The sequence below is a fragment of the Pipra filicauda genome, unplaced genomic scaffold (assembly GCF_003945595.2).
Source record: "Pipra filicauda isolate LSUMZ 115617 unplaced genomic scaffold, ASM394559v2 scaffold60_size3304689_pilon, whole genome shotgun sequence".
NCBI lineage: Eukaryota > Metazoa > Chordata > Aves > Passeriformes > Pipridae > Pipra > Pipra filicauda.
In genome coordinates this window covers 1493061-1515479 of record NW_024104765.1, presented here as the reverse complement: position 1 = coordinate 1515479, position 22419 = coordinate 1493061, and the positions used below count along the sequence as shown (strand labels likewise).

Sequence of the window (22419 nt, the reverse complement as noted above, 5' to 3'; positions counted from 1 at the left end):
GGAGTTCAGAAACATTTACGTTTCTGTAAATGGCATTAAATCACTGGTGAAGGTACATTGCTTTAGCCATGCATGGAAATAGATTTCTTCTGGAGCCACTAAACATCTTTCTCTTCCCCTTAAGGCTTAAAATTCTGATTGAGAAATTAAGTCACTGTAGTTAACAGCTTGTCTTCATTGGGTGCAGTTCCACCTTGCCTTTCACTTGAACCAAGGTCTTCAGTGTAAATGTGTAGTGCTGCCTGTCCACTGGAGAATAGACTGGGGTTTTGAGGGGGTTTTGAGGGTTTTTCCCCTTTAGTCTGGAAATACTGGAAGCAAGAACAAAGCCTTTTTTTTCACTATTAGAAGACCCAAAAGACACTCTTGCTTTTTTTTCTAAAATCTTCTAAAATTTCCAATGTGCCCATGTTATTGCCTCTACTAAATTGGAAATTGGAGATGCATAGCAGGTGGTTGAATGGGAAAGTACTTTGCAGTCTGTCTAAACTATCTATTTTGGTTTTGAGAGGGGAAGTTTGGGAGGGTGAGTAGGTAATGGAAGCATGGCAAGGTGAAATCTGGTGGTATCAAATACCCTTCCCAATATCTTTCCCTAGCAACTTTCTCGGATTTAAATATTAATGGGCTGCTTGGCCATTGGTCCTGAGCTATCCAGATATCAGGCAGCATCTCACCATACCACATTCACCCTCCGACTGTGTTGCTCCTCACCACCTTGTTTGTGTTTTCTTCTCCCTTGTCTCCTGCAGGGTGTGAACGGCATGTCTGTGGATGAGAAGACTGACTCCCCCATGTATGTGTATGAGTCAACGGTGCACTGTACCAATATTCTCCTCTGCTTAAATGACCAGCGGAAGCAGGACATTCTCTGTGACGTGACGCTGATCGTGGAGGGGAAGGAGTTCCGCGCCCACCGGGCTGTGCTGGCTGCCTGCAGCGAGTACTTCTTGCAGGCCTTGGTAGGGCAGACGGAAAATGACCTGGTGGTCAGCCTGCCGGAAGAGGTACAGTATGTCACCGTGCCCCCACCATAAAAATCAGCCCCCTTTTTCCCATGTGGTGTGGAAGAACTCTGAGGTCTGCTAAGGTGGCTGAAGGGAGTGTGGCACAGGGGTCAGTGCCTGCCCCGCAGGATGTGCTTTTTGTGTTTGGGTGGGTTGCAGATTGCTGAAGGATGGATGTGTTCACACTATGCCAGCCTTCCTCACTAGCGGTAACTCCTAAAGATTGTGGTGGCAGAGCTTTAAGATGCTTCAGCTCACCTTTGTCACTGTCACCAAGGGAGTTGTACCCAAATGCATAATTACCGCAGCCTCATTCAGGGTATTATTAGGACCCTGCTATTCTTCTGCTCTTCCAGACAGGAAATTTGATAGGAGTAATGTAGCTACTACACCACAGGTTATTGTTGAAAAATCATTTGAACTGTCACGTTGTTGGGAGTCTCATTGCTGTCCACTCCTCTCCAGCAGCTCATATCTTTGTCCTCCTATTTCCCTTCTCCTGCACCTCATCCAACCTTGCTTCCTGTCACCTCCCCTCATAAAGAATTTGGGATTTAACTGCTTCAGGCCTTGTGTTTTCCACCAAGAAACCATGAACACAGTCTGTCAGAAAGCAGGGTTTTTCTCATGCAGCATGGCTCCCACAGCAGGAAGCCAAGGGACATAGAAAATACATACCTCACTGGAAAGTTTACTTTATTTTACCACAAAATCTCACTGACTGGCTTCCACCCCCACTGTAATTTCCTCACAGCCATACAGGCATGACAGCACAGCTACCGTAGGACATGCCGGTGGCTTTGCTGCCTACAGAGGGGAGGTGTGTGCCTGCTGGCCAGAGCTGCCATCACCCACTGCCTCAGCAGTGCCTGCCCGGTGTCTCCAGCTGGGAGGGGTGGCATGAGAAGGGTGATGATGTACCCAGGGCACAGCACAGCAGTCACTCAGTGGGTAAGTGCTCTGGCATACAGAGGGTTTTTCACCATCAGTTGCTTAATGCCCATGAAGAGGCATGGTGTGTTTTTAAATGATGACAGGTCCCAAAGTGTCACACATCGGTTTTCCCCTCTGGTTTAGTTCTCCAGAGACTTCAGCAGCATCGTGATGTTGTCATGGCATAAGTTGGAGAGGATTAGAAGTAGGTCACCGGCTGTGACTTCATGAGTCTTGACACTGAATATTACTCATGAAGACATTTCAACCCAGACATTTTGCATAGGAGTTTAGAGATATCACAAAGGACATGATAGGATGCACACTATGATTCTACAGTGTCCACTAATAATTTCCAATGGAAGAATTGAGTCTCAGTCAGTATCTCGTAGCTTTCTCACCACGAAGCAAGGGTAGGAGTAGAGAGGTGACAAAACATGCCCAAGGGTGCACAGGTATGAAGGGGCAGGAGACTATCAGTGCTCTTCTACTAAGCCTTTGTGAAGACTCCTTTGTGAAGGTCCTGTTAGATAAAGAAAAATAGTTCAAATTCAATTAAGCATGTACAAGAGTGACTGAGATATTCAGATGAATGAGCCTGGCCTGAAGGAGGAGTAGAAAGGACTATTGCAGGTTCATACTGCTGGTGTGACAACTAAGACCTGCTACTGTGTAGGCAGACCAGCTGAAACAGCTGAGAGGAGGAGTTTTTCTTTAATACTAAAGGACACTGTTGACACAAACATTAATTGATTTCAACTGGCTTTTAGTAAAAATACTTTGGAAATTAGAAGATTTTTAATCCCAGCAGTGGTGAGGTGCTGAGCTTCAGGCCAGTGGGAGGAGAAGGGTGGTGGAGGGGTCATGATGTGTCTGCACTTGGTGACCCAGTCCTGTGTTCATATAACAGTAAGGATTTAAAATACAGTGGTTTGTTTATGTGTTTTATATAAGATACTATGTAAGAAAAAAATCCTCCAGTCCAGCCTTAAATTATTTCTATTTAAGTGAATGAGTATTGTGGTTTTACATTTTGGAATGTATCTCAATGAAAGATCAAAAAGTTTTAGTGACTTAGGGTTATACTGGCTGCTGTTACAGCTCCAGTAAAGTTTGTGGAGTTACAGAAGGAGTGAATCTGGTTCTTAAAGTTTTTCCCAGAATCTTGAAATTGTCATGCCTCGACTAAGACCACCACTGTTACTTTGCCATGTGCTTTTAACTTTCACATCCTGGAAAAGAATATGCAAATTAATTGCTGTTAAATGCATTGAATCTTAATTTGCTTGGTGGCTACTTCATTTGAATAACTGTGTGTGAGGTGGTCAGTTAAATAATTTCCTCACAAATGCTAGTCATTTGGGATAAGGAGAGCTGCCTGATGCATTTTGTTATTTTTGAGTTATTCCTTGGTTAAGGTGCATGTCTCTGTTTCTGGTGTTGCTCACCTTCAGAGTGCTGCGCTTCGGTAGGTGCCTGTGCATAGGTGAGGGAAGTGCCTCCAACAGTGTCAGAGTTCCCCATGAGAGGAACTGAAACACTCCTGGTTTTTAAGAGCTGATAAAGCAGAGGAAACACTCTCTTAGTTATATGGCATTTAAAGAAGTTAGCAGGGTTTTTTTTCGGTTAGCTAACGACTCTTCCCAAGGCTACTGTTTTCAGTCCGTGGTCTGCAGAGCTCTGGCAGCCCGTGAGTTATTTCTAGAGGTATATGCAGAAAGTGATTTACTCTGTCATGTAGGGGGTTATTATTCCAATCAAAAGATTTCAAACAGAAGTTGAAAGTGAGTGTCCTGAGCAAATCCTTTTTTCATGCTGAGAGACATTTTATGTTGGCATATAATATTATAGAAAAGTGGAGATTGAAAATAATTCTTAAATATAGTCTTCATTGTTCAAAACTTTTCCAAAGGTGACAATCATTCATAAATTCACTAAGCTACTTTTAAGTCAACCATACAGGCATTGCATTTTAAATTCTGGCATGGTTTGAAAACTGCTGAAGTATGTTGTGGAGAAAGGCCATCATTATTCTTATTTCTCAAAGATTTGATGTTGGAGCTGGATAAAGCTTTATATGTGTAGCTTTTAAATTCATGTTTTGTTGGTGAGAGGGAGCTTAACATCAAAACAAAAGAACTTATTTCTGATTATTCAAAGCAGTAAATCTGCCTCTGAAGTCTAAACTGCAGACTTTTTTTTTCCTTCATAGCATGTTGGGGTCTTTTTGTTAATCTGGCATCCCAAGATTGTTAACTGTTGTCTAGCTAAACAGCGAACAGATGTTTTTTACATTATTTCTTGTTTATATCCAATTACAAGTGAGAGCAGTCTTTATGATACACCAGTCATTTCAGTAAGGAGACATTGTGCACACACAGAATTGGGACTAGTTGAATTTAGAGGATTTTAAACCCTCTGCAAAACTTTGTGTTAGACATTTCAGGTCAGTTCAAGTGTGACTTAATGTGCCTCCGTTTAAACCTTTACCTAATCAACTTAAACTAAGTCAGTATGGAGCTAATTCTGCACTGACTGGAGAGTTTCCATAAACTCTTTAGTGCTAGCCATGGTGATTTGATTTTGTACCACACCTTTTGTAAAATAATGCATTTCAGTGTGTAGACAAGCGCTTGGAAAAACAGCTGCATAATAAAGGCACAAATGTGGCTGTCGTGTGTGAACTATCAGCCCTCATTGCAAGTTACAGGAATGGAGTGTCAGCTGCCTACAGCTAATAAAAAAGGACCCCGTTAGCTCTTGACTTCTATGCTTTTCATCTGCAATTTTGCTAAACAACTAGAACCTGCTTTTCACTCAGGGTATTTTTTAGTGTTTATGCAGTTTTCCTCTAGCAAGTGCTCTTAAACACAACCCAAAATTCAAACTTTCAAAAAACTGAGTTTAAAGCTGTAAAGTAGGTTATTCACTCCATACCCTTAACTGTTGTTTTGTTTTATTTAATCACGAAAACTGGTCTTCCTTCCTCTAACAAGGCACTTAATTAAGTTTTTAATTTATGATAAGAAGTTAAATGGCACTTACGAGGCTTTTTTAATGGTTTCCATTTCCCATCCAGATTACAAAAAAAGGTGTGATAGAGAGAGAGACACGGCTGTCAGCCAGGGGTATTGTAGGTCATGCCAATATTAGCTGGCAGCAGGCCGTTATCCAATTAACATTGCTTCATCGCTGCAAGTAATAGCTCTTGAGTAGATGATTGAGTCATTCATGCTGTAGTGGTACTCTACTTTACTTGAGAAGGAGCCAGTGCTTTGTCGAATAGGCTTTTTATTTGCTATTATTACCTGACTGACTCTGCTAATAGGAGTGCACAGTGAGTCTGCATGGGCAAGCTGAAAGCCGAGTGCTGGACAGAGGAGCATCACTTGGTTTTCAGAAAGCTGAGGTTGCAGTTACTTGGTGAAGACAGAAGCAGAAACAGCAACAACAAGTAAAACCCCTCAGTGGCATTAGATTCCTACAAGTTAGAAATGAGATTCTCAACCTTGCTTGCATTTTTTTGACTTGGGGGTTTGCACTTGAAAAAAAACTTCACCTGGTCACTGCAGCCATGACAGTACCAAATGCCTGTCTCTCTGGTGAAGTTAAACACAAATCTTCTGAAGCAGCAGACCAAGCTTTCTTTAGCCCATGCCTAATACCAGCCTTTCTGCTATTTTAGAAACTTGCTTCTGGAGTAGCTTTACTAGTTTTACCTGTAGCCCTCGAATTTCTTGAATCTGTTTCAAAGAGTGGTAACTTTTTTTAGTGCAATGAACTATCTATCTGCTAGAAATGTTGCCTTTCAAAAGGATTAAACTGAATTGTCTCTTCCAACAGACAAAGGGAAACAGCATCTCTTTTTGGGAAGAGAATGTGGGATGTGCTTGAGGAGCTGTTTTGTTTATCCACACAGCTCTTTTCTTTACTCTTAAGAGAATGATGTTCAGAGTAGATGTAAACACACACCACAGGCTGAATTTTTCCACGTCCTTTACTGCTCCCTGATGACTGCTGTGAAACCTGATATTTCCCCGCAAGGTGAAATTTACCTGCGAAATTTCCCCTGTGAAATTTGTCATCTGCTTCTTCGGTTGGCATGGGTTAACTCCCTCACATGGGTGGTTAATCCTTGCAAGGAGAAAGGCAGGACAGGACCTCAATTCGTATTCAAGGCTGGCAAAAGCTGAGTATGTTGGAAAGCGAAGGCATGTGGCACCCTGGGTGGGACTGAGCCAGGCATCTAACATTAGCATGGCTCATAGCTGACGAGGAAGAGAAACACTGGCAGCTGCTAACCATCCATGCCAACCTGCCAGCCTGAGGGAAAAATGCTGGGAATTAGCCAACGAAAGATGATTGCGATGAGGAGAAAATCAAAGACAGGATACAGGAGGTCAACTGTTACATACCCTGCTGGCTAAAGGCAGTTACTATTCCTTTTTATCTCTGTAGAAATAAACAGTATTCTCTTACTTTGAATCTTTCCTTTCTGTGTATTCTTTATATGTATAAATACAGTATCTTTAAGGAATGCGGGGACTGAGCTGGGAGTGCTCTGCACAGGAGCATAGAGTGGAAAAGGTGATAAATGTGGGAAAGAGGAGTAAGAGGGCAAGAAGTTTTTTTCTCAGTTGTAGGATGTTATTATGCAGTAGGGAACAACATAAGACCCTTTTTCGTTGGCACCACAGAGATATATTAGGAGTAACTAAGGTTCTTAGAGAATGGGAAGCTTTAATGTGGTTTTCTCTTTACATGACTATTGGCCATGGATGTTCCTCACAGGAATTGCAGGACTAGACAGAATTACTTCTGCTTTGGCTCAGGAGGTGGCAGGAACCTGAAAGCCTTTCTGAAAGCCACCATTCCCTTCATCTGTGGAGCTTTTTGTAGTGGCAAAGGGTTATATCCATGAGGTTTCTAGTTAAGTCCGGCTTCAAGTTCATTTATGCCCCAGCGTTACTGCAGCAGTGCCACTTCAAGGAGTCCATATGGATAGACGGTTGGGTCTTTGGTTTTCTAAATTCCTCCTAGGGAATGTGTTATTTTCGTGTTGGTTCACAGTGCTGACACTGACCGCAAAGAAGGATGACTGGAGGCTGCAGCTCTGTAGTGAGAGTACAACCGAGCATTTGGGTACTCTGAGGTCTTACTTGACAGAACACTAATTCAGGAGAAATCGTGAGACAGAAATGGATGTCGTTTTATGTGTGTCGCTTATGTAGCACAGTACAACGACATACATTGTTTCTAAAAGGTGAGCAATAAAACAGAAATGAAATCTTCAAGATGTGATATGAAATTCCATCCATGTATCACTGCAAAAGCACCGCCTGATTTTTCATGCCTTACATATGATGAAGAACCTAGCCACATACTTTTCATTCCATATGGTGTAACTTCCATTATTTTCTGATGAGGGCTGTCTTGCTATTCATAACATTCTCTGATCTTCACCAGTGGAGAAAAGCAAAATACATCTATGTTATGGTGAGAGCTAGGCTTAAAAAAGCAAAACAAAAGTCATGCATACATGCATGTTGAGGAGAGAAAATCTTGCAATAACTCCTTTGCCTCCCTTTGACAGTAGCTGTACAGTTTATTTATTTATTCGAGTAGGCATATAAAAATGTACTCTCAAAGGGGATACAGAGATGAATGCGCAGAATAAAATTCTCCACTGCAATAAGTGGACTCAATTTCGTTGCCTTTGTTAGACTCCTGCCTGCTGCTACTGCTAAATTGGTCTGATTGGCTGTGATTGCACTCTGTATTGAAAAGGCGGTTTGCAGTGTGGAAACGTTCATAGTCAAACATAACAAACATAATCTAAAATGTAAGAGATGTCCTGATGAGTAAGTCCTACAGGTAAACTATGCTAATGGCATCAACAGAAGCAATAAGGATGTGCAACACAAGGTGGGTTATTTTTGTTTGGGGCTTTTTAATTTTATTTTTTTTTAATTCAAATATGTATGTGGGCATGAATGAAAATGAAATGGCTGAGCCATGACTGTATCTTAGCACCATGAACATTCTGGCCCCGCAGACTGAAAGATCTCCCCCTCTCCTCCCCCTCCACTAATGATTCTCTTACCTTTGCTTTTTCTCCCTCTAAAAAATTCTTTGAATTTATTTAATGACTGCAAACTAGGTATCTGCTCTTTTATGAGTCCAGAAATACAGGCTGAGCATTTGCCATTTGACTAAACAGACAGATAAGGCCCAGTTAAGACACCCGTCAGCTTCACCACATCAGACACCACAACTTGTAAGGTACTTTCTCATCCCAGTACCTAGCTTTGTTTTATTAGTGTTCCCAAAACCCAAAGAAAATAAGATTTTATCTTCATACAGCACTTTCTGACAAGGATTCCCTGGTGAATAATGTCAGACTGACTGTTTTTCTCAGCTGCTAGTGAAATTGAGCATGTTATGGGGTGGAATATGCTATGTATTCAAATGATGCATTGCAGCAGTCAACAAACATTAAGGCTAGGAAATATGGTTCAATTTGGAAGTGAAATACAGGTTTTAGGTGAGCAAAAGGCAATTGAATCATACTAGGATTTGGGAATTAGATTCTCTTTGTGAATTTTACAGGCAGGCTCTTGGGTTTTTTAGAGGAACAAGTAGACACATGCTTTCTGTTACATTTGATGCGAACTCTGAAGAGCAAAATGGGTGGTTTATTCCAGGATTTTTGTGCTGTGATGAATTTTCATCTGTCCCACTTTGATGAGAGACAGACAGCAAATACCTCTAAGTCTCAGTACACTCTACTAAAAGCTTATTCCTTGGGCATTTTATTTACTTTAATAAAATAAATAAATAGGGGTAGCTGTGGTTGGTCAAACTACAGATCTGTCTAGTCCAGATGTGGTTTGTTTTACAAATGAGTTTTAATTTCTCTGAAAGAACTTAAGAGGGGGTTTGTGTGGTTGTTTAAAGACTTAAATGAAAAGAAAGTATCAGACATATCTCTAGGAAGCATGTTGTAATTTATTGGAGAAAGATATGAGAGCCAGTGGCAGTTGTTTTGAAGCCAGATTAAAATCAACTGAAAAATTTGGCATGTGTTTTTATCAACAGACTGATCAGTGATGTGTATGACTGCACATTGTTTCATAACTGTAAGGCAAATGGCCTTTGAGAGGGACAAAGTTCAGACACCCTTTTAAGAAATTTGGTGCACAGTACAGGTGTAGTTGAGTGGAATTTAATATCCTAAGATAACATAGATTGGATTTGCTAATAAACCTTTCTGTCTCTCACTTAGTTTAGTCTAACCTTATAAGAGTTGATGGCATCATAGTGTGCAGTTAAGTGTAACTGGCTGTTTCCCACACACAGAAGTAGTTGAAATATTTTCTTTTTTTTTTTTTTTTTTTAATTTAGAAGCCTTTAGAAGACTATGTGGTGAAGAGAAGTTTAATTCCTAATTGAAATGGCACCCTGCTGCTAGCTGGGTGTCCGCAGTCAAAATAGCCATAGCTGGACTGAGGACAGCAGAAAACTGCAATACTAGCACTTCCAGTAAAACCAGTATATAAACAAAGTGTCACCAAACAGCTGGAATTGAGAGGTATCAGCTCTGGAGTCAAATAATGGTAACATAAAACCTTCAACAGTAGATTTCTGAAGTCTCTTGTGAACAAATAAAATACTGTCATCACCTCTCTGCAAATGCTGGGGTGGAAGTTGATGCGTCAGATGGGAATTACAGCACAGATCTGTGCATCAGGTCACTGATGATTAAATCACCTTGTGTGAACCCCTCAGCAATGTTTACCTCTCTCTAAATGCTCTGGTTCACATTACCTCAAAGGAGATGAACAGACTGACCCACAGCTGGCACAGCTGCTGGCCCCAGAGCAGCCTGTATACCTGACCCAGAGCTTCAGCTTATCCGTCCTCAGCCAGAGTTTCAGTCTCATTTTCTTCCCTCTGTATCTTTTAACCCTGGAGAAGGCATTGAGGGGATTGTTGGACTAATTGCAGCATTTCTCAAGATGATCAGGGTAGGATGGAGCCACTTGCTGCCTTATGTGGCTGATTGGTCCTCTGCCTGTTCTCCCTGCACAGTCCTGAGGTCCTGTGCACTGCCATTGACAACAACTGCTGAGACTACCACATTCAAGATGAAAGTAGACTTGGAGGCATGGAACAGAGCAGAATATGCCTGTGAATTGCTACAGACTTCCTGTCCCTCACCAGGAGACCCTTTGAGGGTGCTTAATTAGGAATTTTTGCTTAAGTGACAGCAGTTGCAGACCAAGGTTAAAAATAAGAAAAGTATTATTTTAGATTTTGTGCATAGCGTTTATCCCAAATGATAGGCAAGCAGGTACCTAGCAAGACTTGATCTCTTCCACAGAGAACTAAGCAGACTTGGCAAATGGGAGCTGTTTTCAGGACCTCAAAAACTGGGCACCTTTGTTTTGATGTTGAAGTAACCATATTTAGTTGAGTATATATTGCACCTAGTCCACATCATTCCCTGCAGCAACTGCTGCTCGTCATTTCAGAACTATACTGAGAACTATACAGAGAAATTGAAGTGTACAGACTTACTGTAAGGATTGCAGAGGGATTTGGCAGGTGTGAACCAGGATGGATTCAGGGGCACTGTTGGGTTCTCAGTGCTTCCTTCTGCTCCTGCGGTGTCAGATGCACTTCCCAAAGGCTGGGCTGAGGTGGGTTTATAGGGGCAGTAAAAAAGAATTCAGAAAGACCATCCAAATAAATGATTTGACACAGAAAGGAACTTGAACAATGTAATAGTTTAAAGAGGTGTAGGCATCCAGTGTATTGGGCTTCAAACACATGGTAATACTCTACTTGAAATTTGCTTGCTATGAATTGTGATAGACCAAATTCCCTTATCTCTGTATATACCTTGTACTCTCTGTTCCCAGAATGGGTGGGAATGTAGTCTGTGGTAGTGTTTCAAGGTTTAAAAAATAGATTTAAAGAAAAAAAGGATTGTCCATGCTAACTTTACTAGTACAGTTCTTAGTTTCTGGAAAAAATACTTTTGATGAAGTTCTCCTGGATTTTGTGAGACTGTCAGACTACATTTCTGGCTGTGTAGAGAAATGTCTTAGGTTTTTGCTTATCTTTGAAATTCAGACCTGTGGTTCTCTGTTTCAAGGGCCTGCAGCTAGTAAGAAACATGTCTTAAAACAACTCTGAAAGCAAAATATCTTTCCATCTCTGACCACACAGCAGTAGTACAACATGCCTAGCCACCTCTCCCCAGATACACAGGCAGCCTTCAGAGAAAATTTCCCTGTCAGAAGATTCTTGGTCAAGTAAAAACAGAATAAGCTCCATTTATTTACTGTTTCTTTCAAAGGACAGTGTTAGAGCCAGTAACCTTTTAAGACAGGAAAAACCTGGGGAGAGACAAAACCTGACAACTTCCCTTATGATTTCCATAGAGGACTAGTGCTCATTTCTGCTTCCAAAAGGGGAAGCTGGACTTCAGGTGGATGGGTCTCCAGCCATTCCATCTGCCTGTTGAATTTAGCTATTTTTTTACCTTGTTTTTATCTGGCTGCAGATTTTCATGTTGTGCCTTGGATGGATTTCTGCATATGGCATTTTTGTTTGGACACAAAGCCAAATCAAGCAGTTTCTGTCTATTCCTTGAATTTGTTAGTTTTCGGGAGACTGGACACATCAAACCATGTTTTAATGGCTGTGTTTTAAATGTCTGAATTAATTTGTCAAATGCAAGGCACAAAAACCAGAGAGTTGCCTGTCTTTTGTAAGAACCATCTATCCTTGTCATTTTTGCTCAGTTTATGTAAGCAGTAGCCACTGAGATTAAATAATATCTATACCATCGTCCAAGGAAGGGACATATATAGGCATTGAGACATTCTACAAAGAAACACGTTCGCATTTACGAAGTCATCATAGCATTCAAAAAGCAGAAAGAGTTCCTTTCAGTGGTGGTATAAACCTTTAAATTACAAAATCCCTTTCTTCTTTGTCTTCAATGTATCTTGCAGTTGGACGACTGAGAAGAACGCTCGTTAAGGGCTACCTCAGGCTTGGTTTTGGTTTTGGTTTTGCTTCCTTTTCAAAGATGAGCCTAATCCTTCCCTTACAGGATTTATTTCACTATTATGCGTGAACTCTCCAATTGGAGGACTCAGTTAAGAGGGCATACGCAGGTAAATTGTTAAAGATAAGCATCTGAGCATGTTTCTGGCCTCTGTCTTCAGCTGGTGGTACACAGCCAAGGTGACCCTAGAAGGAGCTGTGCTGGACCTCTGCAGGCACCTCTGTAGGGCAGACCGGTGCTGCACACGTAAACTCCTCTTCGGAGGGTTTCAAGTCATTCCTAGCCTCAGGGTCCCAGACTGTTTGCATCATCCGCTCTTGCACTCTCTTCTTAGTTCTCAGATACAGTTTTAATCTGAATTACTTGATGAAGTTACAGTTTGGTTTTGTAATTGCTTTTCTGCAGAGTAATTGCATAGCCAAAGGACTGTGAGAATTCATGGTCATTTCTTGTCACTGTGTTCTACCTCTTGGTTGAATGATAAGGTGGTAGTAAAGACATCTCTAAATATTCTCTTTTAACTAGGCTTTTCTTTTCCCAAACTGCTCTGATTGCAGGTAGAGGAAAAGAAAAGGTCAGGTGTCATATGTATTCTTAAGAGACTTCGAAGGTGTCTTTGCTATTGTAAAGAGCAGAAGAAATCAAAATGGTAGTAACTACTTGACCAAATCATTATCCTCCCGATACTACAGTTTCTTAAAGTCAGGGTTTTTATGAGGCTTTTTTGTAACTAATTGTCTGTGCTATCATTCTTTTTTTAAATTCAAGGGAAGGGAGAAAGTAATTCCATTTGCAGCTTGCAGCCCTTGTCCGTCTGTCAGATGGGTGTATATTTACAAGAATTCACAAATGCCTGTTTCTAATTTCTCCCCTTAGAACAAAGGTCACTCCGTCATTGCCTTTGGGCTAGCTTGCTTTTGTGTGTGTGTGCCATTTTTTTTTATACCATACCAAGCACTCTGTTGAGACTCTACTAGTGATCAAAGGAACAGAAGGAAATTTTGAGGTTTGGAGATAAATCCTGTTCACATGGCTAAAACTGTGTAAAACCACCACAGTGATCTGTTGGAGAGGGATGGAGAGGTAGACTTTGTGTTGTGTGCTCCCCATGCCTGTCTCTGCTGGGGTGAACCAGCTTCTGCCCTACCAACCTCAACATGGGGTCTTCCAGCACCAAATGTGGGAAGGACTTGAACTCTTCTTGGTCTTCAGGAAAGCAGGCACCCCTGAGCAGTCTCGCATTTCCACACCCTCTTTATGCATGTACTACTGGCACGTAAATGCTCTTGCTCAATCCTATCAGCTGCATATCATTCTATTCTGGGAAAGGTGAGAGCAGTGCTGGAAATGACTCATCTTCAAAAGGCATCAGCTTTACTCTTTTTATCCCCCAGAGTTAGTCCTCCCTTTGTGCTGTAGGTACCGTAAAAGGGGGAAGCATCACTTTTTTAAAAAACAGCGATAAGAAATGCTGTGACTGCCCATAAAGTGAAGGTATTTGTCATTTGGAGTTTATATGGCTAATGAGCTCTCTGCAGTTTCAGTGGTCTGTTTTGCCAGGGCTTTTAAAAGGTCCCTGAGAAGCCTCTATGGCAAGTGAAGGAACCTTGGCAAGATCCTGCATTACACCATGCCCTGCCCTGCATTCCTGTAGTTCTTGCAATTTCCTGCCCCTTGCAATACGGCTGTGGCTTTGGACAGCAAGCACATTCTGTATTTCCCAAAGGAATGATGTTTTAAATGTCTTTATCTGTGAGAGTTTTACTGTGTGCAGTGGATTTGCGCAGGGGCAAGGGGATTTTTGGTTTGTGTGACTATGTGCTGTTTTGTGGGTCTGTTTTATTTCCTCTTACATCCTCCTCCCCTCCCTCTTCTACCTGAAACGTTCAATTAAATCTAACATAGCGATACTTTTAGATGGAGGCGACGCTTAGCTATGCCGGTTCCCCACTGGCTTTAAACTGCTGGCTGCAATACTGCAAACAAAGTCAGACCCTGGGTTGGCCAGCAGTTCCCCCCAGCTATCTGCATGTTTGCTCTCCAGGCTTTATTTTACCTACACTACTGGAGACTCTGGAGTCACAGCCGATGTCTCATTGTTATGCATGGATGGGAAATATTCCTGTACTTATTTGCATTCATTAGCTGTTGGTAGCTTCTCTGTTGAGGTCTCTAGCCTTGTTTTTACAGTGCTTTTGGCAGTGTTTCTGCACTTGGTGTGCGAATTTTTATGATCTGTTGCATGTTATTCATGCAATTTCCTGCCCTGTAATGGTATCAGTTTTCCAGACACAGAGGAATACAAACGAAAACCCAGGAGCCTGCATTAGCATAAAATGTCCCAGTTCTGTCAGTTTGATTAATTTGTCTCTTTGTCTCCACTCTATATGATAAGTGCTATTAATGGTTGCAACACTTCATATGTCAAAGTCTTTCTTCCTAATGACTTGAAAATGTGGTTTATTTCCCCCTTTTTTGCATTATTTTTCTCATTTAGCATTCCACTCAAGTATAGATTTATGCCATGCTCTTTCATTATCTTACTGGTTGCAGCACTGGAGTGATTACATATGGTGTAGGGTATGAGCAAAGATGCGATCCCAGGGGCAGCAGCTGCTGATGCAAGCTGAAAATAGATCCAGCGTATGCTCAGCACTTTTCCCAGAGGTCTTTTATTTATTAGGAACAGTCTTGGTACAGGACAGCTCGGACCCTCATTTAGCAAGATGACTTTTTGCCTTTCAAGAGCAGTGCAATGACTTTGCTCTATTTACTGACTGCTATGTAATTTTTTTTCACTGCCTCCTGTGGAAGCAGTGACTTTACCTAACATAAATTGTAATATAACCCTGATTTATAATGAAGTCAAGAAACGACAGGCTCCATTTGAAGTAATGGAACTTGACAGATGTAAGGTTCAAATTAAATAATCCTATTTGTGAGACAGCATTTGTACATGGTACACTGATTTAAAATGAACTTCAGTTCTTCTTCAGCGAATCCTTTACCATTCTCCATGTTTTGCCTTTCACAGAGGTTTTTTGGGGGACAAAATTCATTTGGAGAGAGCATTTTTGGTTTTGAAAACATGTATGGAACAATACATTGTTTTCTCTCCCTTGGCAAAGAAGTTCTTATAAATTGTTTCACAGAAGAACACTTTAATTAAAGAAGAGAAATTAATGTAGGTCACTTATTCAGGGCAAACCACATCCAACCTGCTTCAGTGGCCAGAAGAGGCCACTTGCTGAGAATGAGGGAGAGGGAGGATGCTGGAGGGAAAATAGTGAGAAAGGCTGTGGCTCGACTCTCCCCCCCCAGGAGCAGAGGTTCATTCTAGCAGTGATTTGTATGAAGGGAGAAGGTCCCCGCCTCCTTGCTGTCCTTCCCTCACAGCTGGCAGAGGGGAACACTTGAAGATGATGTTTGCTCCTGCCTCTGCACCCCACTTCTCTTCCTTTGTCACATCATCCCAATACAAGCAAGAAAAGCCCCGGGGTGTGCAAATGGAAGGATAGGAGCTGGCAGTAAGCACAGGAGTGGGGGTTGGTAGAACAAAATGCTTGCAGAGGAGAAAAAGAGACCAGGCAGGGAGTGTGAGATGCTGCAGAGATGATGAAAAAGGGCACAAAAGAAGGGCAGTGGGATAAAAAACACTAAGGGCACAGTGCAGGATTTTTCTGGCCTAGATTGAGGGGAAGCTGTTTTACAAAATGCCCCCTTCCCTTTTCTGTCCCTCAGCATTGCTGTTTTGCCTTCCTTTCTGGCTGTTTTAGTAGCGGCTGCCCTCTCCATCATCTTGCTAATTTTCCTTCATACCTGGCAAGGATGTGGCCCTTTCCCCAGGCGTCTGACAGACGCTCTCACTCTGGGCTGGCCTCACATGCTTAGGCAGAAAGGTCCCAGTGTGCACGTTCAGCTCGATAGTGTTCCTGCTCTCACCTTGTCACCCTGCCACCATCACCCTTCTTTTCTGGGAAGATATGAAAGGTGTCAGTGGGAAGGGTAGTTACTAATCCACAAGGCCCCGCTGAGAAGGCGGCAGTCTCTCGCACACTGGGACCATGAGAACAGTCTGTCCAAACTGGAGCTTCAGCATCATGTCTGCCCTGCAGTGGGTGGTTTCAGCACTAAGTAGCTTCTTTCTCCTCTTTGTAGTGAGTTCCAATAAAGAATAGACAGTGAAGAAGACAAAATGACTGCCTAAGAGGGTGTTGCTTGGGTGCTGGGGCTGTAGCCCAGCCTGGGGACATGGGGAGAGAGGCTCCTTCTCCCATGTCCTGCTCTCCACACGATTAAGAATCTTTTTCCTCAGTGCTTGTAGGGAATTAATAACTTCTATTAATTAGAAACCAAACCCAGTTTCCCCACTGCACTCAAGAACGGACAGGACTTGAGAATATCACTGGGGAATAGGAGGAAAACAAGCTCACAAAGCCAAAGCAGTGGAAAAGAGGAAGGCAAGGAGTATCCATTCAGCAAAAATGGCATTGACATCATGTGGAACCTTGCACCTCATTTGGGGGAAAAAAGCAGTGAGGCCCAAAAATAAAAGTCAATCAGGAGATTTTAGAGTTGCTGCTGGTAGCTTGCACACTGCCTCCTCTCCCTCCTCCAACAGATGTGTGCATGGCTACGGGCATGGCTTTCTGTTCACTTGGAATTAATGGGATTATATACAGTGGGAAAGGAGGCAGGGTACACTGAATTCTGCAAATACAGAGCTTCAACCTGTGCTGCTTGATAAAATACAATAAAATAAAATAGCAGGAACCAATTCCAGGATGTTTCAGTATATACATAAACTGGTTTTCATTACTCACAGCACATTCGTGACTGAGGCAGCAGAATAACACTTTGCTGTTCATTATTTTATCAGACAGTGATAATTGTAGTTAATATTTTCTTAGTAGTGTCTTTGAGAGTTTATTTATGCTGTTAATAATCTGAGCAGCTGTAGTGATGCTGTCTGCCAGAGCTGTAGCCTTTTAGAATCACTCTAGTGTGGCAAGGATACGATGGTAATAGAAATCCAAGGAGAAAGCGATCTTTTCGGAGCAGATGGGGCTGATTCAATCCCTTTCACACACATTCACGTTATCTAGTCTCTTTCTCACACTACCATGCGTGGGTGCACGTGAGCATATGTAGACACACACACACAAATAGCTGTAAAGTCCCAACTTCCACCCTCCTCGGAAGTCACATGTCAAGCTGGAAAGGCGATAATTTTTCTACGTGAAGAGTGTTTCTGGGGCTTCTAGGGTAGATGGCATATTCTACCCCTTGCTTTCTGGGTAGATCTTAAAAATCTCATGCATGAAGCAGAAAGGGGAAAGTCAGTTCGTTGAGGATAACCTGGAGCCAGGGGCAGGGTTGTGGCTGCGCTGGGATGCCTTTGCCCAACCTTCCTATCTTTCCTTGCCCTTGACCTCTTTGCTACAGGTCACTCCTCCTGAGCCTACACTCCTTTAGGGACTAAAAGAGCCATTTACTTTTGCTCATAGCAGACATGAAAGCTCAGCAAGAAGGCAAATGCCTACGATTTTTTTCTGGTGGGATTTACAGAGCCTAGTTAACCTTTTGGGTCACTGAGAGGAGAGTTAACTGCTCCTTGTGGAGGATGGGAGGGGACCAACTTTTCCAGCTCAGCAGTGGCTGGTTCTTCTTGGAAACCTGCATTGTTGAGCTGAGCAGACGTCACTGATAAAACATGAACACCAAGCAGTAGAACAAAAGCCACCATAATCCTCAGATCTGTTAGTAGCCATGCAAGAACAAAAACAAAGTGATTGCAGAAAAATTGCATGTCTGAATACCAGAAATTAAAAGGCAGGGTGGGGGAGGAGAAGGAAAACTGGAACAAATGCAGCATTTGGCGGGTTTTGTTTTAAAACTGTGATGCCTGCAGGAAGCCGGGTCATTTATACAGGGTTTCAACCTAACAGTTAATAATTGTAATGCCTGGTTACCTCACGAAGCACAATAGCAAACCCTTTTACATTCAGTTCCTTCCACAGCACAGCAAAAGCATCTCTGGATTTGAAATGTTGCAGTATTTGGTGGGCTGCACTTTCTGCTACCCCAATGTAAGGATGCCAGTGATTTTATATGCTGTGCCATGCCAGCACATGGTCACAGGCAGTGCCGGAAGCATGGGCATCATCCCGTGGAAACCACGGCAGAGCATCTGTGAGCTGCTCATCATATCGGATGTTATCCAGCCCCATCTCCTGAGCCTGCTTTTTCTCCAGCTCCTTTGTCTTCTAATTCAGTTCTCTTCTTCAGAGTGCAGCCTTGTGTTTTCTTAAATCATATTTGACAGAGCTTGTTTATTCCTCTCCTACACTACACGAAGTATAATAGTAGGGCTTGTAGTGAGATGCCTTGCTGTGAAGTATTTCTTGTTTTTATAAAGTAATTACAGTGTATTTAATGCACTGTGTATTTAATACACTATTATATAGTTTGTTCACATAAATACATTCTGCCATGCCTGGGAAAGAGGAGTATTGGTGCAATTTGCAGGTCTTTGTAGTTTTTCTGTGTTGTTGTGTTTACTTGTATATCAGTTGCAGCTTTAGAAACTCTGAACCATTCCTCTAAGCACCCTCTGAATTAGAAAATTTCTTCATACATCTTCATTTTCTGTCTATTTTGATATTTCCTAATGTAACTTGGAGGCTTCTAGAGCTTTCTTTCTTCATTCTAAAAGTTCTTAAACTGACTTTTGTTTTCCCTTTTTTTGCCCATTTTGGCTCATGATATGCACCTAAACAGATCTTTCACAGACTCCGCTCTCACAATTTATATTCTGTGAAAGCTTTCCCACTCCTTCCTCACCCCTCCTCACTGCTAACACTTTCTCTTTTTTTTTTCCTTTCTTTTTTAATCTGGAGGTCAGTTTAATTTTCCTTTTGCAAAAATATGAGACTGATTTTAATTTTAAATTACAGTTGCACTTTAATTCTAATGATGCTTTGGGGTTAAAATCTGTTAGTTTCTTCTCCACTGGTTTCAGCATGGCTTGTAGAGACACCAGAGGAGAGAAGGTAGCATTTCTGCTGAGCCACCCTCCTGTGTCATCCTTTGTTACTGTGTTCCACGTTTCTTAAAGTGCACGTTGCACTTGAAAAACAAATGTATTTCAGACTGCCAGATATCACAGCCGTATTTCCCTTTGCTTTATCTTCCAGTTCATGCCTGAGTGTTTAAACTGCTAATTAGTGCCACTGTTTTTTACATGCTCTTTGTTGGTTCAGTCATTTCATAGCCAAGTTGTTCCTTTAGAGAAAAGGTTGTTTGGTATATCCTCATCTCTAATTTTCTTCTTCATACCTTTACCCAGAGTCTCACCTTTGCAGCCTAAAAGTTCTTCTCCAAGCCTTTTCACCTAGGCTTGCCTGCAGGTACTCTCTTGGCCACAATTTGGAATTTTCTGTATTCTCATTATGCCTTGGACAGCCTCTAACATGAACAGCATACCCGAAACCACATAATTAGTTAGGAAAAAATTGTCTCATTCTGCTGAAGTTCATTACGGTGTTTTCTCCAAACAGCGGCACTTTGGCCGTCAGTTCAGTGCATAGTATGACAGACACTATTGTCCTCATGGTTTAATAAACTGGTGTTTGACTTCAAGTTACTGAGTGAGATTTTAAAATAAGGGCTCTGGCAGGTTTGCTTGCAGGGGTTTAGGAAGTTTCCCCCTGCAGTCCAAGAGCTGTTGTGCTGAAGGCTTTGTGAGGTGGCAGAGGGAGGTGTGCCTGATGCCAGCATGGCTGTGCGCCGGCAGGCCCTCACCTCCGCACAGACCTGCCTCCCTTAGCTGCCGAGCTTCTCGTGCCAGGCTGTGGCCCAGAGGAGCAGCCATGCAGGCAAACATCTCCTTTTGCTCAGCAAAGCACTGTGGATGGTAGCACCAGATCTGCCCATTGGGTACATCTGCCAAAGACCCGTGGTAAGAGTAAATGTGATGTAGGCAGCACATCCCTGCTGTGGAAAAGCACTGCATCTTCCAGTCTCCTGTAGCCTTTTGGTTTCCAGCTGTATTAATCTGTGATGGTAAGATGCCTGCTGTTTCCTTCGCTGAAATGTGTCAGCAGCAAAGTACTGAGGCTTATATTTGGTGATTCCTACCTTCCTTCTCAATAGACTGAGAGATGTGGCAAATTCAACAAATTGCTTTGTCCTTAAAATTTTCAGGGATGGGAAGGATGCTGAAAATGTGCAAGGATACTGTCAGGATTTCCAGAAGTAAATTCTTTGCTTTGATTTGAAACCAATCTCACTTTTGAAAGGTTGAAAGAATTTCAGTTTGGCTTCAATAACTCTGAGATGAAATGAAAACTAGAAATTGTGGATTAAAATAAGAATTGCAGTTGGATCAGAAATCATTTTTACTTTTACTATTCTGTCTTTTACTGTTTTAATTTCTTAGACATCTTCTGATTCTCTCTTCCCGTTTGTTTCATCTGACATTATTGGCCCCAGACTTGGGGCCCAGGATTTTTGAGAATGCTCAAAGCTGAGGGCATTACCATTTCTGAATTTGATTCAGAAAAATCCAAGTATGCAGGTGCCTCAATAATGCCTCTTATGCTCCACCCCTAAGTCATGTGCGGTCAAAGGCTGACATAAGCAATAACATGGTCATTGATTCACTGGCTGTTTACGCCATCTTTACGCTTAGCAATCGATTCCAAGCCACTCACCCCGCTGTCAGTGCTGACGTACTTCTCACGGAGCAACGGGCACAGTTTGCAATTATTGCTTCCCATCCTGTAGGCAAGTCAGCGTGAATGACTTCTTCCTCCCTGTCTCACCTCCTGTGGTCACACCTGCCACATTATAATGCTGGGTGGGCACTGAGGGATATTAGTCTCGCCTTTCATGTGCAGAGGCAGGAGGTCTTTGAAGTGCTCGTGCTGCCCCTGGATGTGCTCCTTATGCCAGAGAGAGGAAAATGAGAAGTCATGGAATCATAGAATATGCTGAGATGGAAGGAACCCATCAGGATCATTGAGTCCAACTCCTGGCCCTGTGCAGAACACTCCAAGATTCCCACCTTGTGCCTGAGAGCGTTGTCCAAAAGCTTCTTGAACTCAGATGGGCTTGACGCTGTGGCCACTTCCCTGAGGAGTCTGTTCCAGTGCTTAACCACCCTCTGGGTGAAAAATCTTTTCTTGATAAGTTTAGGTTATCAAGGTTTAGATTTAGACTTAGATTCATGCCATTTCCTCAGGTCCTGTCACTGGTCATGAGAGTGAAGAGGTTGGTACCTGCCCTTCTGCTTCCCCTTGTGAAGATGTTGAAGATGGCAATGAAGTCTCCCCTCAGTCTCCTCTTCTCTAGCCTGAACTAACCGAGTATCCTCAGCTGCTCCTCATACGGCGTCCTCTTCAGATCCTTCACCATTCTCATGGCCCTCCTTTGGACTCTCTCTAGTAGTTTAATGTCTTTTTTATATTGTGGTGCCCAAACTACACACAAGGTGAGGCCACACCAGTGCAGAGTAGAACAGGACAATCACCTCCTTTGGCCAGCAATGCTTTGCATGATGCAACCCAGGACACAGTTGGCCCTCCTGGCTGTCAGAGCACTGCTGACTCACATTCAACTTACCATTGACCAGGACCCTCAGGTCCCTTTCTGCAGTACTGCTGTCCAGCCTCTCCTTCCCTAGTCTATACACACAATCAGGGTTGCCCCATCCCAGATGCAGAGTCTGGTCACTTGGTTTCCTCCTTCAGTTTGTAAATACTCTCACACAGGCAGTTGGGGCTTCTAGTGTAAATCTGTCATCTGGCCCGCAACTAGGACTTCAGGGGGAAGGAGGGGGGCACTTGTGGGTTTTTTCTTCCGAAAGCACAAAATTGGAAGCGGGACAAGCACTTCCAATGTGACATCTTTTGTGGAACTACCACTAAAGGGAGTTAAGCATCTCCTTGAAGCTCTCAACCTGACAGCCTTGAGGCTGTTGTGGAGGATGCGCTGAAAAGATACCAGGATGCCCCTTAGACTGGCCTTGGTGTGGCTTTGCAGGTGGCAGCTTTTCCAGTGGGACTTTAGAAATAAATAAATTAGGTAAATCAGTCTCTTAAAGGAGTTTTGTGTCCATTTTCTCCCTTCCTCTGGTCTGTGTTCGTGTCCAGGGAACGCATGGTGGTGGTGTAGTGGCCTCCTACTCCTGTGATGCGATGCAATGTGGGAGATGCCAGACTGTTACTTGAACTTCGGGTGACTCTTCTGCCCAAATTTGTATGCGCTACCTTAGGTGGCAGAATGTTGAACTGGGGCCAGCAGGGTATCTGCTTCATTTAAAAAGGGGTTTTAGAATTAAAACAATGGCCTCTCTCTGTCAGTCTTCTCCATCACTGACTTGTACATTTCTCCCTT

General features: G+C 42.6%; 1 protein-coding gene across 2 annotated transcripts in view; it reads left to right on the top strand.

The window, feature by feature from the left end:
• BACH2 (BTB domain and CNC homolog 2) overlaps window positions 1-22419 on the top strand; it is a 188844-nt gene that overhangs the window by 141389 nt on the left and 25036 nt on the right. For both annotated transcript variants that reach the window (XM_027743604.2, XM_027743602.2), the window contains one exon: window positions 753-1007. In XM_027743604.2, coding sequence (XP_027599405.1) covers window positions 765-1007 — 243 coding nt within the window. In that variant the 5' untranslated portion in view covers window positions 753-764. The remainder of the gene's footprint in view (window positions 1-752; window positions 1008-22419) is intronic.